The sequence below is a fragment of the Dipodomys spectabilis genome, unplaced genomic scaffold (assembly GCF_019054845.1).
Source record: "Dipodomys spectabilis isolate Male_0828 unplaced genomic scaffold, ASM1905484v1 ptg000365l, whole genome shotgun sequence".
Classification (NCBI taxonomy): domain Eukaryota; kingdom Metazoa; phylum Chordata; class Mammalia; order Rodentia; family Heteromyidae; genus Dipodomys; species Dipodomys spectabilis.
In genome coordinates this window covers 12,919,559-12,939,687 of record NW_024871042.1, presented here as the reverse complement: position 1 = coordinate 12,939,687, position 20,129 = coordinate 12,919,559, and the positions used below count along the sequence as shown (strand labels likewise).

The 20,129-nt window shown below is 44.6% G+C and overlaps 1 protein-coding gene across 1 annotated transcript in view; it reads right to left on the bottom strand.

Annotated features, from left to right (window-relative positions):
- Window positions 1–11,361: 11,361 nt before the first annotated feature.
- Window positions 11,362–20,129, bottom strand: part of Susd5 (sushi domain containing 5) — a 50,087-nt gene continuing 41,319 nt past the window's right edge. Inside the window, exon 6 of the mRNA XM_042666429.1 lies at window positions 11,362–12,809. Within this exon, the coding sequence (XP_042522363.1) occupies window positions 11,551–12,809 (1,259 nt within the window). The 3' untranslated portion in view covers window positions 11,362–11,550. The remainder of the gene's footprint in view (window positions 12,810–20,129) is intronic.

Genomic DNA, 20,129 nt, shown 5'->3' with positions numbered 1-20,129 from the left:
CAAACCTGCACTACTTTTGTCCCCAGTGACAGGCACACTGAATAGATGTTAAATACAGTACTATAGCTTTGGCCTAACACTGAAAGTCTTACAAAGGTTGTCCAATCTCATTTAAGAACAATACTCAAGCCGGGCGCCGGTGGCTCACGCCTGTAATCCTAGCTACTCAGGAGGCTCAGATCTGAGGATCACGGTTCAAAGTCAGCCTGGGCAGGAAAGTCTATGAGACTCTTATCTCCAATAAACCACTAGAAAACCGGAAGTGGTGCTGTGCCTCAACCGGTAGAGCGCTCCCCTTGAGCTGAAGAGCAACAGGGACAGCGCCCAAGCCCAGAGTTCAAGTCCCACCACCGACAAAAAACAAAAAAGAACAATACTCAGATAAGTCTTGAATTAGAAATGAAAGAAAGGCCAGGTGCTAATGGCTTATGTCTATAATTCTAGCTACTTAAGAGGCTGAGATCTGAGGATTATGCTTTGAAGCCAACCCAAGCAAAAAAGTTTGTGAGACTCTTTTTTTTTTTTTGTCGGTCTTGGGGCTTGAACTCTGGGCCTGGGCGCTGTCCCTCAGCTCTTCAGCTCAAGGCGAGCGCTCTACCACTTGAGCTACAGCGCCACTTCTGGTTTTCTGGTGGTTTATTGGAGATAAGAGTCTCACGGTCTCTCCTGCCCGGGCTGGCTTTGAACTGCGATCCTCAGATCTCAGCCTCCTGAGTAGCTAGGATTACAGGCGTGAGCCACCAGCGCCCGGCTTGTGAGACTCTTATCTCCAGTCAACCACCAGAAAAGCCAAAAGTGGAGGGAGGCATGATTCCATAGGTAGAGCACCAGTCTTGAGCAAAAAAAGCTAAAGAACAGGTGGCACACACACACAGAAAAGGAAGAAAGCCAAGGGAATCTAGTTTTATTCATTTTTTCAGTAAATGTTGAGTGTGTTCTGTGCCTGGCATTGGTCTAGACACTAGGTATACTTCACAGAATAAAACAAATACTTCATAGAATAAAATAAAATTCCTGCCCTTACAGAGCTTACATTCTTCTTTTGTTGCTGTTGGTTATGGGGCTTGAACTCAGGGCCTGGGCACTGTTCCTGAGCTCTTTTGCTCAACGCTAGTGCTCTACCACTTTGAGCCACAGCTCTGCTTCTAGTTTTCTGGTGGTTAGTTGGAGATAAGAGTCTCACTTTCCTGCCCAGATTGACAGATCCTCAGAGCTCAGCCTCCTGAGTAGTTTAGATTACAGGCATGAACCACCAGCATGCAGCAAGTTGAGCTTTTTTTACTTCGACTTATTCCCTCATCCAAATAAGACAGGACCCTCACTGGTAGAGGCAGGCCCAGCATTTGGGAGACAGGATTTTTCAAGAAAGACAGCAGACAGTGTTTGGGACCTTTGTACCATGAACAGTGAATGGGAGTGAAAAGCCCATACATTCATGCTTTTCCTAGATTCCTTCCTCCTGGGAATATGGTACATCCTTCCATTTCTCTCAAACTCTCTCCTTCCCTCAGGCCTTGGTTCTCTGGAGATCTCATCCTTGTTCTCCTGTACAAGAGTCTTTATGGAAAGTTTTCCTTGTAGGTTGCCTAACTCCATGCAGTACCTTGCCAATGTCTGTCTTTGGCAGCACCTATCCCTGCCAGTATGGGTCTTGGGCAAAAGACTGGGTTTCATTGCTGGGATGCTCATGGTCTCAGCATCTTTGCAGTTGGGTACCTTCTTGCCCAGTAGAGAGTTGGATTTTATGTGGCTTCCTAGTGGAGAGATGGTCCTTATTCCAGAAAATGCTGGGTTTTCCTTGCTTTCCATTTCCCACCCTCCATTCTTCTAGAGAACTTTCCTTTTGAAGTCCCTGGGGAAGAAGGCCATTAGGCATTCTTCTAGGGCTCCTGAGTTTGTGCAGACTGCCTGGTAGTATATGTGTTTGTGTGTGTGTGTGTGTGTGTGTGTGTGTGTGTGTACTAGGGCTTGAACTTTTGGGACCTTTGCACTCTCCTTTAGCATTTTTGCTTTACCACTTGAGCCATACCTCCACTTCTGGCTTTATTCTGTTTACTTGGTGAGAAGAGTCTCTTAGATACATCTGTCCAGGCTGACTTTGAACCTTGTTCCTAAGATCTCAGCTCCCTGAGTAGGATTAAAGATATGATTCACTGCCACCTGGCCCTGACAGTTGTTGACTTTGCCTCCTGACTGCAGCCATCCTTCCCAGCTATGTGAAGCTACAGTTTCAGGGCCCAGCCTGGGCTGTGGGCTCATGCTCATGCCTCTGTGTGCCCTGCAGAGCCCTCATCCCATACATATCCTTTCTCCCACTAACCCTCCTCCTCCTCCCCTTCCACTCCCCCCCCCTTCCTTCTCAGAGCTTGGGTGATGTGGTTGTCATTGATGGGGTTGGGTTGAATTGGGGTATAGAAAAGTCCTTATCCACCCTCTGACGTTGACCCTTTACACTGGGACTTGGAAAGGCACTCTCCCTCACTCAGGCAATGTCACTTGAGAAAGACACCTAGTGACAATAGGGCTAACACTGACAGCACTTTGCTTTGATTAAGGCTGTGAACTAAGTCAGTATGTTTTATTTCAAAGGAAATGAACCTTTGAAATAGAAAAGGGAGGACTAGAGGTGTGGCTCAGATGGTAGAGCATCAGCACTCAGTGAAAGCTTCAGTCCTGGTCTTGAGCAAAAAGAAGCTCAGAGATAGTGCCCAGGCCCAGAGTTCAAGCTTCAGGACTGGGAAAAAGAAAAAAAAAAACCACCAAAAAAGCTTATCATGAGTTAGGTACTAGTGGTTCATGACTGTAATCCTAGCTACTCAGGAGGCTGAAACCTTGTTTGAAGCCAGCCCTGGCAGAAAAATCCATGAAGTTGTTTTTTGGCCAGTCCTGGGGCATGAACTCAGGGCCTGGACACTGTCCCTGAGCCTTTCTGTGCTCAAAGCTAGCACTCTATCACTTGAACCACAGTACCACTTCTGGCTTTTTCTATGTATGTGGTACTGAGGATTTGAACCCAGGGCTTCATGCATCCTAGGAAAGCACTCTACCACTGCACCACATTCCCAGCCTGTCCTTTAAATTTTTATCTTTAACTACCAAATATCCAGAAGTGGAGCTGTGACTCCAGTAGTAGAGAACTAGCTTTAAGAAGCTCAGGACAGTATGGTCACTGGTTGTTTACACCTATAATCCTCCCTACTCAGGAGGCTGAGATCTCCTCATGGTTCAAAGCCAGCCCAGGCAGGAAAGTATGAGACTCTTCAATTAAGCACTAGAAAAACCAGAAGTGATGCTGTGGATCAAGTGGTAGAGCACTAGCCTTGAGCACAAAAGCTCAGAGATAGCACCCAGGCCCTGTGTTCAACCCCCAAAACTGACACAAAAAACAAAAACAAAACACACACACACACACACACACACACACACACACACACACACAGCTCATGGACACTGGCCAGGCCTGGAGTTCAAGCCCCAGGACTACCAAAACAAACAAAAAACCTATCTTGGAACCTACATTCAAGAACTTCATGCAATGCTTCCTTTCCTAAGTGAGTTTCTTGGAAGAGCCTAAACATTTTATGGACTGAAATTCCGTAAGATCAACAGTGGTTTGCCCTGTTTTTGTTTTGGGGGTGTTTTTGGTTGTTATTGCTGTTGTTATTGTTTTTGATTTTTTAAACAAGCACATTTTGATTTTGAAGTTCTGTGGGAGTTTCCAGGGCCTACTTGTCCTCAATAGATGCCATCTGAGAAGACCCTTAATGGCCGCCATATTGGATTTCCTCAGGCTGGCCATGCATGATGGGCCATCTGTCCAGTCATATAACTGTTTGGTGCCCACTGGGAAGTGTTTTAAAGAGTACTCGTGGGGCCACTTGCATTGCGAAGGATGGAGGGGAGATATGAATACACATGTATGTAAAAGTGACTCATGGGCCGAATATAATACCAGCTAACAGATTCAACATGAGTATCTGAGTTTGAGATCCTAATGTCTGCCACTAACCTGTTCTGCTCACCCTGGAATCCAGAACCATCCCTAGTCACTGACCACAAAGGCCGCCTAAGGAAGGAAATGTGTGCTCTCAGGAGTTCATTTTAAGAACACAAAAATTTTATTGAGTCCCAACTCAGTGACAAAACAGAAAATGATTTGTTAGCTTGTCACTGGGAAGAGAGTTTATTATGTCTGCTGGTGGTATAAACAGTGGCCAGTTTCTGTCAACCTTTACGGAAATACCTTTTTTTTTTTTTTTTAGTTTTAAATGTGAACTGTAAACCGAAGCTACCTCAGTTAAGAATTTTTTTTTTCAATACTTAAACTGTGGGGAGAAGATGGAGGGGTGCCAGAGAAAACATTCTCATTTAATAGTGTTTGAACATGGGACTGCAACCCAGTTTGTAGCGAGGCTCTGCGAAGAAACCACAACTAATCCTTCATCGCAGCTGTCTGAACTCTTGATCATCTGCCATCCCCCAAACAGCGACTTCTTTTTTTCTGGTGACTCCAGGCTTGAATGACCTAGTGTGGAGAGTTGAAACTATGTACAAGGGAGGGGTGGGGAGAGGAAGGAAACTTAAGTGAGCCTCAGCCAAAGGTTTTTATGCATTGATCTTCCTGTGTCTGCAGCCAGGAGCCAGGCTGGTCCCCACGCCTGTTTCTGTGGCATATCCCTGCAAGAGGAGACAGCACCACAATCCACCTTTGCCTTGACTGACCCACTTTCATTGCAAAAACAAAAGTCAGGAGCTCTGATGTGGTAGATAAGAGTGCTTTTGTCTTCAGAGCACACACAGCAATGGCCAGATCCTAGTACCTAATGCTGTTTGACATAGCTATCTGGCTTTGGTTGCATGTTGATCTGGTTTGATTTTTTTTTTTTCTTGGAGCTAGTAGGTAAGATCTTGGAACTTCATTTTATAAGCAACAACAGGAGCTGGGTGTGGTGTTACATGCCTATAATCCCATCACTCAGGAGAGTGAAGCTGAACGGTTATACATTTTAAACTAGTCTGGGGTATTCAGTAAGAGTCTGTCTCAAAACAAATAGGGCTGAGTGTGTGTGGTGGACATACCTGTAATCCACACGACACAGGAGATAGTGACAGGATGACCGTGGTTTGACAGCATCTAGACGTAAAAATTCAGTGAGACTCCCTCATTCTCAAAAATGCTAAGAAGAAAAAAGATTAGGGACATAGTTTAAGTAGTAGAGCTCATGCTGGAGCAAGCATTAAGCCCTGAGTACAGTCTCCACTCCCACCATATGAACAAGGAAAAGAAGAAAGAAGCAATGTGGCCAAGATAGAAGACAGCAGTTTTCTCTCTCACTCAGGGTAACTATGAGGAAGCCAAACCATGAATGTTATTGCTGGGGTCTTTGAGTTGTAGCAATATACAACTGTCTTAAGTTCTGTAGGAAATTAGAACCTGAAAAATAGTTGAAAATAGAAACTTAAAAAAAAATCACCTAAAAATGTTTCATTTTGCTTATTTCCTGCTGTTTTCCTTTCTATCCCCTGGATGAGAGTTTCCTAGCCACACCCAGCCATTCCAGGACACATGTAATAAGTAAGCTCTGTTTTCTCAAATCCATGAAAGATCTGACATTCATTTAACAAAGCAGAACCCTTGCACTAAGGAATACTGGCGCTCAGAAAGTGAAGGTGGTCACTCCTGCTAGTCCTGAAGTAGCCAGGACCTGGTAAGACAGCCAAACTCCTTATCTTCCTACACAGGAGATCTTGGATCTGTTTCAAATAAGGACCTCAAACATCTTCAGACATGACTGCCAACAGTAGCAGATCCATGTGTTCCTAAAGGGCAAGCAAGGGGACAGAAAAGAGGAGGCAGGTGGAAAAAAGGAAAAAAGTCCATGTTAGCCAGGCACTGTTGGCTCACACCTGTAATTCTAGCTACTCAGGAGGCTGAGATCTGAGGATCACAGTTCAAAGCCAGTCTAGGCAGAAAAGTCCCTGAGACTCTTATCCCCAACTAACAACCAGTAAACCAGAAGTAGAGCTATGGCTCAAATTAGTAGAGCACTAGCCTTGAGTGAAAGAGCTGAGGGACAGCGCCCAGGCCCTGAGGTCAAGCCCCATGCCCGACCAAAAAAAAAAAAGTCCTTGTTAGTTTAGATGTCAGCTCTTAGAAGACAGATCAACATAGGGATGTTGGTGACTTCATCCCAGGAGTTCCTAAGGTTGCAGGAGAAAGTGGATTGGACAGGAATGGAGGTTTAGGGAATGAATTTGAGCACTGATGAGTGTCCTGTATCAGAAGCCTTGAGCAAGTGGAGTGCTCTCAACAAAAGGTATGTAGACAGGATGCAGGCCTAGCTGGCTCTCTGTTGGTTCAGCTTCAGCCCTATCTCACTGTGGCCTAATGCATGGATAATACCATAAATCAAGCCCCATCTTAAAGAGCTGGCCTATTGTATCCCTGGGCAACCAGTCTAGCCAGGTAAATGGGTATTCTTAGGTGCTTAACTACGGAATTTTTGTTGTTGTTTTTTTGGTTGGTCATGGGGCTTGACGTCAGGGCCTGGTTACTGTCCCTGAGCTTTTCTGCTAGCACTCTACCACTTTGAACCACAGTTCCACTTCCTTGTTTCTTGGTGGTTAATTGGAGATCAGATTCTCACAGACTTTCCTGCCCTGGCCTGGTTTGAACCATGATCCGCTGATCTCAGCCTCCTGAGTAGCTAGGATGACAGGCAAGAGCCACCAGCACCTGGCTCTAATAAGTATTTTAGTGTGTTCTGGTACTAGGGCTTGATCTCAGAGCCTGGACACTGTCCCTTAGCTTTTTAGCTCAAGGATAGCACTACACCATTTAAGCCTCAGCTCTACTTCTGGCAGGTGATTAACTGGAGATAGTCTCATCCTGCCAGGGATAGCTTCAAATGTTATCATCAGATCTCAGCCTCCTAAATTGCTAGGGTTAGAGACAAGAGCCACCAGCTTCCAGCACTAATGAGCATTTCAATAGGAGATACTGAGGGAATCTAGAAAAGGGTTCAGCTGCCTGGTGAGGATCTGGATGGGATCTTTACAGTATTCACACATGCAGCCTTTGAAGGCGTAGATGCTCAGTGGTGCCACAGTGCATATGGCATTGATGCCGGAAGTCTTTGAGCTTTTCTTCTACCTTTACCTGATTCCTATGTCCATGTTGGCTGAGATCCCTTGCCTCTAACTTATTGCAAATGGAACATGCCTACAATAGATTGCAGAGTGAGGGATGAGGTTGGGTTCTTAATATATTTGCTTCTTCCTTTTTTTTTTTTTTTTTGCCAGTCTAGGGTTTGAATTCAGAATCTAGGCACTGTCCCTGAGCTTGCTTGCTTGCTTGCTTCCTTCCTTCCTTCCTTCCTTCCTTCCTCTCTCTCTCTCTTCTTTCTTTCTCTCTCTCTCTCTTCTTTTCTTTCTCTCTCTCTCTTCTTTCTTTCTTTCTCGGTCCTGGGGCTTGAACTTAGGACCTGGGCACTGTCCCTGAGCTTCTTTTGTTCAAGGCTAGCACTCTACCACTTGAGACACAGCACCACTTCTGGCTTTTTCTGTTTATGTGGTACTGAGGAATTGAACCCAGGGCTTTGTACCTGCTAGGCAAGCACTCTACCACTAAGCTACATTCCTAGCCACATTGGCTTCTTTCAAGCCACAGCTAGACAGTAGCTTTTTCTCCACAAGTCAGAGTTCTTTTTTTTTTTTTTGCCAATTTTAAATATATTTATTTAAGACATTACATTTTCCACTTACAATACAGTGCTTTATAAAGTGCAATGTTTATATTTTTCCCTGTGTACATGTTCCATATTCAAGTATTGAGAATGCCCAGAAATTTGCTACAGCAATTTAGCTTTTAAAAACTGCTATTAGAAAAGCCAGAGTTCTTGTCCTGAGCATCTTTCTGTTACTGAAACGTGGTTGGATTCTTTGCTATTCTTTTTTTTTTTTTTTTTTTTTTTGCCAGTCCTGAGACTTGAACTCAGGGCCTGGGCACTGTCCCTGAACTTCTTTTATTCAAGGCTAGAGCTCTACCACTTGAACAACAGCGCCACTTCCAGCTTTTTCTGTTTATGTGGTACTGAGGAATGGAACCCAGGGCTTCATGCATGCTAGACAGCACTTTACCACTAAGCCACATTCCCATCCCTTTGTTATTCTTTGATGCTTCTCTTAATCCTGCCCACAACCTTTGCTGACAGCCTCTCCATCTAACCCTCCTGGCCCACAGGCATATACCTCTATGGTTGGGGTGAGGAAAAGACAGAAGGAAGAGGGGCAAGAACTCTATAGACTTCCCAGAAATCCTGCAGCAAGTAGTAATATAGCTGAGGTTTGGCTTCAAGAGAGTGGTAGTTTAATTAATCAATTGATTGATTGATTAATTATTTATTGTTGGTTGTGGGCCTGCACTCTGGGCCTGGGCGCTGTCCCTCAGCTCTTCAGCTCAAGGCTAGTGCTTTACCACTTGAGCCACAGCACCACTTCTAGCTTTTTCTGCTTATGTGGTGCTGAGGAATCAAACCCAGGACCCTATGCATGCAAGGCAAGCACTCTATCACTGAGCCACCTTCTCAGCTCCAAAAGTGGTATTAAGACATTTTTTTCAAGATTACTAGAGAGTCTTTCAAACAAAAGGAGAATGTTGAGTGTGGCTCATGGAAAGGCAAAGATCAGGAAGATGGTGTTTTGAGGCCAGCCTGGACAAAAAGTTAGTGAGATACCATCCCAACTAAAAGCTGGGCATGATAGTATGTGCCTGCCATCCTAGCAGTACAGCATGTGTAAATAGGAAGATCTCAGTCTAGGCCAGCTCAGACAAAACATAAGAAACTTTTAGAAAAATAACTAAAGCAAAGTTAGGAGTATGACTCAAATGGTAGAGTGCCTCACTTGTAGCTAACCCAGAAACAAAATAAATCTAGTGCTAGGTGATGGTGGCTCACTCATGTAATCCTATCTACTTAGGAGGCTGAGATCTGAGGATTGCAGTGCAAAACCAGCCCAGACAGGAAAGTCTGTGAGATTCATCTTTGATTAACAACCAAAGAGCCAGACGTGGATCTATGGATCAAGTGGTAGAGTGCTAGCCTTGAACAAAAAAGCTCAAGAATAGAGTTCAGCCCTGGACCAGCACCCTAAAAATATATAAATAAACAAATAAATAAGCTAACAACTGTTTGGCGAAATAATTTTTTATTTTAAATATATCAGAAGCTTTGTGTTAATGAAACCTCCTTAAACATTTACCAGTCTCAAGCGTTTATAATGACATACTATTTAGGTTTATAGTATTTCAGTCATTCCCTTTTGATACATATTTTTAGATCCTGTAACATTTAGATTATACCAAATCAATAAAAACTTCCAAACAGATGTGCTGGATTTATTTTGCCATGTGAGTCTTCAAAATAATACTTTATATGGATTAATAATTTGCAATAAATTTATTAACACATTTTAATTAATATTACTTCCTTGTGTGCTGGTGTAAATTCAGTATTTTGAATTATTACATAATCATAGTTACTGGAATAATCCCATCGTTGAGACAGAGGTTATTTTTATATAGTTACAAATAGAAATGTTATCTTGCAATAGATTAGAATTTGATTTAAGAATATGTACAGTCTCTGGCTGGCTTTTATTCTGTTGTGTTCTGCTTTGGCTACACACAGAAAGCGTTTCTTATTCTAGATTTCATCTGATGCATAGTATTCCACCTTACCTCCACAGTCCCTCATTTTACCCAGTTGTGGTGATTAAGATCTTTGATTATGCGATATTCTCTCCTGACTATTTAGTCTATTATTTTTCCAAAGGTTGCACAGAACAGAGAGCTCAGGGTAGCCAATGGCTCTCAAATTTTACTACATATCAGAACCACCAGTAGGGGCTTGTTAAAACACAGAGCTAAGCCAGGGCTTGTAGCTCACACTTGTAATCCTAGCAACTCAGGAGGCTGAGATAGGAGAATCACGGTTCAAAGCCAACTGGGGCAGAAAAATCTGTGAGAATTTCATCACCAATTAGTTACCAAAAAGGCCAGAATAGAGCTGTGGCTCAAGTGGTAGAGCACTAGTCTTGAGCAAAGGAGTTCAGGACAGTGCCCAGGCCCTGAGTTCAAGCCCTGGGACTGGCATAAAAACAAAAAAATTCAGAGCTAGCTCCACTCCCAGGTTTTCTGTCTCCTGAGTAGGGTGGGATTAGAGACTCTGTATCACCAACAAGCCCCATGGTTGTACTGATGCTGCAGGTTAGAGAACCACCGTTTGAGATTTAATGTTAGAATACTTTGAGACACAACCCAATGTCTGGGTGAAGAATAGATCAGTCCAGATCATCCATGTCCCTTTTAAATCCTCCTCTTTTCCATCAAGTGGGTACCAATCCTTAAATCCTAGTCTTTGACCATCTTCAAACATTTTTTTCCTCCCATATCATTCCCTTTTACTGGAGAAAGAGTTAATTTATGAGGGGTGGTACTGGGGTTTGAATTCAGTTCTTCATGCTTGCTAGGCAGTGAGTCACACCTCTGGCCTAGAAATAGTTAATTCTGAGAGAGGAAAACTAGATTGAGTTTTGTTATAAGTCTTGATAGAAATTTCTACTAGTTGTCCACTGCCTCTAGACACATACTGTTCCAGGAGAGTGAATAGAAATGGTCCTTACTGGTACAAAGCTCCCGTTGGTTTTGAAAAATGATGGGCTGTCCTACAGAATGGAAGAGACAAGGATGAGTGTGTATCTTCATTCACCTCTCCAAAGCAAAGGCTTGGCACCTTATAATCTTAGCTATTCAGGAGCTGAGATCTGAGGATCAGCTCAAAGCCAGCCCAGGCAGGAAAGTCTGTGAGACTTATCTCCAATAAACTACCCAAAAAGCTGGAAGTGGAGCTATGGCTCCAGTGGTAGAGCACTAGCCTTGAGCAACAGAAGCTCATCTATGGCTCCCACGCCCTAGGTTCAAGCCCCAGAACTGACAAAAAAAATAAAAACAAGAAGTTCAAAAAACCCTTCAGTTCTGTGAAAAGAAACCTAGTTTCTAGACTATGTCTTGGTTCTTAGCTGATTTGCCTCAGCCATATCACAACATTAAAAGGAAATAACTCATTATTCTTCCATATCCCATTCAACAACTAAACATCTATATCCTAAACAACATTTCCTTCAAAGGCTTTGTTTAAGAAAACTAGTTTCAGGACAGGGATCTTCTTTCTTTAAAAATCAAAGACAATAGTTGGATGAAACAAGAAGTGATTTTTTAACCTTCTGTTGGAATTAGGTCCAAACCCAGACCTGGGATTAGGGCATCAGTTCCAGGCCAGATGACTAAGGAGATGCTGACATCAATGATGCCATCAAACCTTCCTGCCCCACTACCTGCCTCCAGAGTCATGACTCAGCCTGTAGAATAAAACCTGAGGAAGAAAAGATGAGCCCCACTCAACCCGCACTCTTGTGAATTATCAGTGTGATGTGTGCCTCCCACTTCATTCTGCACCCAGTGGCTCACAGAGAGCCCATTCGAATGGCAACTTAGACCTTCTCCATCTCAATCTGCTGATGGTAGTGCCGGGTCTGCCTCTGGCCAAGATTCAGCTTGTATACAGAGCTCTTGTGCTGGCACCTGCGGTAGCCCCACACAGCTCCCACGCTTGCCAGGAGCAGCAGCAGGCACAGGATGGTAACAATGGTAGCAATCACAGGGCCTTTGCTGAGGTTGGGACATGCATCCCCCACACATGGCTCCAAGGTTGGAAGAAACTCCTCTTCACTTGCACCTGGCCCAGGACCTTCCTGTCCCAGGAAATCCTCAGACAACAGGTAAGGGAAGCTCTCCTGGGTCTCAGAAGCTGTGGTTTTTACTGGAAGTTGGGTGGATGCCATGCTACTTGAGAACATGTGGCTAGGAACCTGTTGGACAGTGATGGTGGTTATTGTGTCCAGGGTAGAACTGGTGTGCTCATTGGGCAGGGTGGCCATTGGAGGAGACTTCTCTGTGGTGAGTCTCCAAGGAATAGTTGACTTATATGTGGTCAAATCCCCATCTCCATCATACGGATGCTCCTTCTCAGACACATTCATGGGAGCCAGTGGAAGAGTTGAACTGTGGGTCATGTGAGTGGTAGTTCTGGGCTTCTTAACCTCTACAAGAAAGAGCTGATCAGGAGTCACGGGAACATTCTCATCCAGTCCTACTGACCCATCACTCTTGTCCCCATCATCCTCTGCTTCTGCCTCTACCTTCCTCCAAGCCCCATCGGTCACAGGGTAGCCATCTAACCAGGATTCATCACTGCTGCTCACCACTGGGTCCCCTGCTTTACTGTCGTTCCTGTCCACAAATGGTCCTGAGGGGCCATCGGTATGACCATAGATCAGCTTGGTTTCAGGTTCACCTGTCACTAGGCTGATCCCACTGTGGTTGTCTCCAGTAGAAAATTGCTTTGTAGTGCCATTGTCGGCTTCCTTTTCCAACTCTGACTTATGGAAAGTCTCAGCAGGAAACCAGATGGAGGATTTCTGGTTCAGCTGGGATTGTGACAAGTCTGTAGGGGTACTGCTCCCAGCGCCAGGCAAGCCTGTGGTTGGCACAAAGGCTTTTTCTTGGGCTATATTTTCTCTCCCCATAGAAATTAGGACCAGGCGGTCCTGTTTGGGTATCTTTTCAGATGTGTCTTCTTGACCCCTGTCCTCTTCAGCCTCTGCTCTGGAATCTTCCATGACTTCTCGGAATGAAACAGATCTGTCATCGGGAAAATTGTCTTCGTAATCGATATGTGCCTCAGTCTCACCTGCAAAGAAAGAAGAAAACCCATCAGGCAGAGAATGATTGCAGGGGGGAGAAAGAAAGCACAAAACTGGAAGAGAATGCCCAGGACGGCCATCTTTCACACGGGCGATGATTATGCGCACAGGTAATCGTAAAGAATCACATCTAGAACATTACAATTCGTATGTGAGTTTACCCAGGACATTGGGTCTATATGAAATATAAAACACTAAGCAGATCTCTATGGTGGCAATGAAGAGAAAACAAAACAAAAATTTAAAGGATGCCATTTACAACTACATAAAAAAACACATAAGAACAATTTAACAAAAAGTTTGCAAGACTTCTACAAGAAACAGTAGAAATATTAATGAACTCAGAGCCAGTGGCCAATGATTACAATTTTGGCTACTCAGAAGGCTGAGATCTGCAGATCAAAGAAAGAAGGAAGGAAGGAAGAAAATTCCACCAAAAGCATGTGTGCAAGTACACACACACACACACACACACACAAATACACACAGAAACAAGGCTTATTTATTTATTTGTTACTACTGGGGCTTGAGCCCTAAAGTGCCTCATATTCACTTGGGTTTTTCTATTCACAGCTTGAGGCACACTTCCACTTTAGGCTTTTTGCTGGTTAACTGGAGATAAGAGTCTCTAAGATTTGTGTGCCTGGGCTGGCTTCATGCTGTGATCCTCAGATCTCAGCTTCCTGTATAGCCAGGATCATAGGGTATCTGGCTCTTATAAAATTTTATTGGTGGGTGAATATGAAAATTGGGAGGGACATTACAATTTTTTTTGAGATTTGAACTTTGTGCTTGCAGGAAAGTACTCTACCACTTGAGCTACAGCACCACTTCCAGTTTTCTGGTGGCTTATTGGAGATAAAAGTCTCACAGCCTTTCCTGCCTGGGCTGCTTTTGAACCACAATCCTCAATCTCAGCCTCCTGAGTAGTTAGTATTACAGGTGTGAGCCACCAGCACCCGGAATCCTGGTTAGATTTGAGGTAGGGTCTTGCATTTATGTCCAGGTCAGCCTAGACAGCCATCCACCCTATTCATGTTTCCCATTCTAGTTGACAGGCATATACCACCACACTCAACTATTGCTTAAGACAGGTCTTGCTAACTTTATATCCAGGCTGGCCTTGGACTGTGATCCTCTCAATCTCCACCTCCCAAGTAGAGCTGCAATAATAGGTATGCGCTACCAAGGTCAGTTGAATATGAATATTTTAAACTTAGAACCTATACTAAATATAGTAAAGAAATTTTACCCACAGCAAACAAACATAGAAAAGGGAAAGGAACTGAGTACTGGTGGCTCATGCCTGTAATCCTAGCTATTCAGGAGGCTGAGATCTGAGGATCATGATTCAAAGCCAGCCCAGGCAGGAAAGTTCTTGAGACTCTTATCTCCAATTAACCACTAGAAAACTGGAAGTGGTACTGTGGCTCGAAGGGATAGAGTGCTAGCCTTGAGCAAAAGAGCCCAGGGACAGTGCTCAGGTCCAAGTTCAAGGCCCATGACTGACAAAAAAAAAAAAAAGGAAAAGAAAAGGGAATAGTATATTGCAGCAAATTCCAAAATCTAGTTTCCAGGAAAAGAAGCAGAAGATTCCAGAGCCAAGTAGAGAGAGGCCTGCTTCAACTCTTAGCCTATCCTTGTCTCCTTCCTCCATCCCCTCCCCCTCAAGAAAAGGTGTGCTGGAGCCTGGAGCTGGTGGCTCACGCCTGTAATCCTAGCTACTCAGGAGGCTGAGATCTGAGGATCACGGCTCAAAGCCTGCCATGGCAGGAAAGTCCGTGAGACTCTTATCTCCAATAAACCACTAAAAAACCAGAAGTGGTGCTGTGGCTCAAGTGGTAGAGCGCTCGCCTTGAGCTGAAGAGCTGAAGGACAGTGCCCAGGCTCAGAGTTCAAGCCCCACAACTGACCAAAAAAAAGGCTGGGCTGGGAATAGACGCATCCTGGGAGAAGAAAAGTGTGGAGAGAGACGAGACAGGTGATAATCAGGAGGGTCAATTTTTTTCGGATAGAACTCAAAATATTTAGACTTCACATTGTGCAGGCACCAGGAAGTTTGATATAGGACATTTTGAAAGAAAAATCGAGACCACAATTTTTAAAACAAACCAAGGTAAAACTACTCGTCATTCAGCCATGTTATCTTGTGCCTATCATTCTTTCTTCAAGATAGAAGGGAAATGCTTGTGAAAGGCAATAAGCCTAACAGAGAAAATACTAGCTCAGGAGCAGGAAAAATTCTTTGCCATTGCTTCCCACTACAGACCTGAATAGTTTACACAAAGTGTACATTATTTAGCCCAAAGAAAAGTAACAAAAAAACAGAATATAGAAAGGATGGCTTTGAATTTTGGGAATGAATTGCGGATGAATGTAACATCTGAATTAAAAGTCAATTACAGCTCACAGCTATAATTTTAGCTACTCAGGCTGAGATCTGAGGATTATAGTTTGAAGCCAGCCTGGACTGGAAAGTCAATGAGTCTCATCTCCAGTTAATCACCAAAAATCCAGAAGTCAGCCAAGTGCAGGTAGCTCAGTCCCGTAATTCTAGCTATTCAGGATGCTGAGATCTGAGAATTGTGGTTGAAAGCCAGCTCAGGCAGGAAAGTCTGTGAGACTCTTATCTCTAATAAACCACCAGGAAACCAGAAGTGGTCCTGTAGCTCAAGTGCTAGAGCACTAGCCTTGAGCTGAAAAGCTCAGGGGCAGTGCCCAGGCCCAGAGTTCAAGACCCATGACCAAAATAAATAAATAAACCCAGAATTAGAGCTGTGGCTGAAGTTATAGAGCACTAGCCTTGAGAAGGAACGCTCAGAGACAAGACCGACTCTGAGTTCAAGGCCCAAGGCCAACACCAGAAACAAAACAAGCAAAACAACAAAAGGTCAAAGCCGAGTGCCAGTGGCTCATGCCTGTAAACCTAGCTACTGAGAGTGCTGAGATAGTTTTGAGGATCACAGTTCGAAGCCAGCCCAAGCAGAAACGTCTGTGAGACTCCTACCTCCATTAAACACCAAAAAAGCAGGGCTGGGAGAATGTGGTTCAGTGGTAGAGTGCTTGCTTAGCATGCATGAAACCCTGGGTTCAATTCCTCAGTATCACACAAATAGATGTAACTCTGTGGCTCAAGTGGTAGAGTACTAGCCTTGAGCAAAGGAGGCTCAGGGACAGTGCCCAGGCTGAGTTCAGGCCCCATCAACCCCCAGGACTGGCAGAAAAAAAAAAAAAAAGCCCAAAGTGGAGCTGTGGCTCAAGTGGTAGAGTGATAGCCTTGAGCAAAAGGAACTCAAGGAAGGGGCCTAAGCCCACAGTTGAATTCCCAGGACTAGCCAAGTAGATAAGTAAATAAATAAAAATAATATGCGGAGCAGGGTGTGGTTGCACCTACTTATAATCCCAGCTTCTCACATAGTGGATGTAGGAAGCTTGAAAGTTCCCTCTCAAGAACAGTCTGGGCAAAGTTAGGGAGCCCCTGTCTGAAATGCAAAGTTGGCTGCTAATGTCTCCCATCTGTAATCCTTGCTACTTGGAAGGCTGAAATCAAGAGGATAGTGGTTTGAGGCCCACCAGCCGACGTGAAAAAAGGTCACAAGATTGCTTCTCAACTGATAGTTACTTTAGCATACCTGTCATTCTAAATTACATAGAAATCTGAGATTAGGAGGATCACAGTTCAGGCTAGCCCTGGGCAGAAAAGTCTGCAGGACTCCAGTGCTGTAGTGTGTGCTGTTGTCCCAACTACGATGGAAAATCTAAAATAGGCAGATTGAGATCCAAGCATTCACCCACAAAAAGTGAGACTCTGAAACATAAACAGCACAAAAAGGGATAAAAGTGTGTTTCAGAAACAGAGCACCTGCCTATTAAGCAGAAGACCCTGAGTTCAAACTCTAGTGCTATCAAAGTAAAGAAAAAGAAAAGAAAAGCTTCACAAGTAGGCAGGAAGACAGAGGGGGAAAAAAGGACAGAGAGTAGATGGGACCGAAAATAATGAAGACAGTAGTGCTAAATTCGAATCTATTGATGCTTAACTATAAATAGATTAGTGCTACAACCAAAAGACAAAGATTGTTGGCCTAGATAAAGAAATACAATTTTGCCAGGTTTGGTGGTTCACTCCTGTAATCCTAGCAGTAGGAAGGCTAAGACAGGAGGATGAAGAATTTAAGGCCAGCTTGGGCAACATAGTGAGATCTCTGTCTCAAGAAAAAGTCAGCCTGGTGTTGGTGGCTCACGCCTATAATCCTAGCTACTCAGGAGGTGGAGATCTGAGGATCTCAGTTCAAAGCAGGAAAGTCTACAAGACTCTTATCTCCAATTAACTCCCAAGAAACCAAAAGTAGAGCTATGGCTCCAAGGATAATGTGATAGCCTTGTACAAAAAGCTTGAGGACAGCAACCAGGCAAAAACCTTCTAGGACTTTTTTTGTTGTTGTTGGTTATGGGGCTTGAACTCTGGGCCTGGGCACTGCCCTGAGCTCTTCAGCTCAAGGCTAAGGATCTACCACTTGAGCCATGGTGCCACTTCTAGTTTTCTGGTGGTAATTGGAGATAGTCTCAGGGACGGAGGGTCGGGGAGTGTAGTCGTGGAGATGGGAGAGCAGGGATGGTAGGGGAAAAACAAAGGAGGAGGCAACAATGCTTGATAAGAAATGTACTCATTACCTTGCTCATGTAACTGTAACCCCTCTGTATGGTAGTTTCACAATACAAAAACTTATTTTTTTTTAAAAAAAGAGTCTCATGGACTTTCCTGCCTAGGCTGGCTTTAAACCATGATGCTCAGATCTCAGCCTCCTGAGTAGCTAGGATTACAGGCGTGAGCCACCAGCACCTGGATAAGGACATTTCTATACATTTAGAAATACCAAACATCTAAATAATTCCTGGTCAAAGAAGTACAATGGGCGCTGGTGGCTCATGCCTGTAATCATAGCTACTCAGGAGGTTGAGATCTGAGCATCGTGGTTCAAAGCTAGACAGAGGCAGGAAAGTCCATCAGACTCTTATCTCCAAGTAACCACCAGAAAACTGGAAGTGGAGCTGTGGCTCAAAGTGGTAGGATGCTAGCCTTGAGCAAAAAGAGCTCAGAGACGATGAAAACACAAGCCAGGTGCCAGTGGCTCACAAATGTAATTCTAGAAAAAGATAAAGGCATATTTTAACATTCAAGCCAGTTTTCACCAACACTGGCTCTTCTCCCCAGACTGGGCTGGAGTCTGCCCTGGGCCCTGCAATCGGGGCCTGTCACCCTCAGCTCTCTCTGCAATATTCCTTTGGACCTGCTGAGCACGAGGTTTGCAGAGGAAACATGGGTTCTAAGGCACACTCAGAGGCCAAAGGCCACGCTGGCTGCCACCCTCTATTCGTGAAAATGAGCTGGCTGCAGGTGGGCACTGTGAGACCCACGGCACGGCAAACACATTCTCAACAAAACCCACACTTCCTGCATCAGGGCAGGGGATGCTCCTCGCAGGTGTCTTCAACAAGGATGCTGGGAGTCTGAGCCAAACGAAGGGGCCTCCCCTGGTCAATTACCTTCTTATTCTCAAGTGCCTGAGCAAGTGCCTGTCACATGCTGACCTCACTGAGTACTGGGAGTTAGCGAGACAGAGGCGATGCAGTTCACAGCATTTCTCTCTGAGAATCACAAAGCGAAGACTTCCTCTGGAATGCCATCTCACTTTTCTGCTAATTGTTCTTTGTGGGGTTTTTTGTTTGGTTTTGGTTGGTCCTGGGGCTCAAACTCAGGGTCTGGGCCCTGTCCCTGAGCTCTTTTGCTTTTTTGCTCACTTTGAGCCACATCTCCACTTTCGGTTTTCTGGTGTTTCATTGGAGATAAGAGTCTCAAGGACTTTCTTACCCAGGGTGGCTTTGAACCTCAATCTTCAGATCTCAGCCACCTGAGTAGATAAGATTACAGGCATGAGCCACTGGTGCCCAGTGAGTCTATAATTCTTTTTCTTTGGTATGTGTATATGGTGGTATTGAGCTTGAACTCAGGGCCTGTGTGCTGTCCCTTAGCTTTTTTTTTTCCTCAAAGCCAGTGTCCTCCCACTTGAGCCACAGCTCCACTTTGTGTTTTTGCTGGTTAATTGGAGATACGAATTTCATGGACTTTTATGCCTGAACTGGATTTGAACTGCGATCCCCAGATCTCAGTCTCTTGAGTAGGTAGGATAGGTATGAGCTACCAATGCTTTGCTATTTCATACCCCTAAATAGATAGGGTAAAACCCATCTAGATACCAGGAGGGTTTGGCACGTGGACCCCGTGTGGACTCAGTTGGAGACTGATGCGTAACCCAGCAGACACCCAGAACAGGGCCATGCCTGTGGCCTGCCCAGCTCCTCCATGAAACAACACATAGCAAGGTACTGGAAGGCACCAGACAGTCCATTAATGTTTGTTCAGTGAATGAGTGAGTGCAGAGGGGAAAGGTTAGTGATGAACGCCAGTTTTTATAAACCTTTATCTAGTCTGGGAGTCTATCAGCCCCAGTGTCATCATTCCATTCATGACAGACAGATGCAAACAAATGATAAAGACGTTTGAGTTCCCATACTGAGGATAGTGGCTGTCTGCACAAGTCCTCCTTCTGTGTCAGTAGCTCATACCTGTAATCCCAGCTACTCAGGAGGCTGAGACCTGAAGGATCATGGTTCAAAGCCAGTCTAGCCAGAAAAGTGCTTGAGACTCCACCTCCCACTAATCATCAAAATGCTGGATGGGTGGATAAGAGTGCCAACTATGAACAAGAAAGTTTGAGTGAGAGCACAAGGCCCTATGTTCAAGTCTAGGAATTCGAGCTCTATAATGGTACAGCTAGAATTTGGGAAAGGGCTGTGGGTAGGCCTGCCTCTTTCTGGATTCTTCAGGCCAGTCTCAGCTCATGTTGCTGTGTGAATGTGTGTGCACATCCTGCATGCTGAGCTACTCAAAGTCTTCCCAGAGGGAAGCCCAGGCCCCTGAGCCAAGCTTTTGCTGCCTCCTGCTCAGTTAACAGATTCTCAATGTGGTTCAGTTTTCCTGAGACCCCAAATGAACAAGGTCCCGTGAGTGTTTGGAACCAGCACCCTCTTTCTGAGAAAATACCCCAAGCTGCTTGATTCTGACCTATTGAGGAACAGTGAAATTACTCACTGAATTTCAACCAAAAATGCAAATTCTTCACACAAGCTGGAGAACCCCAGCTCTTTGCATGGCGGTGAGATGTCTATTCTCTCCTGGTGTTTTGGACTCCATGGCTCTGATTCCATTCCTCAACATCCTCAGCCTCTACACCCCTTGCTCCCGGCCA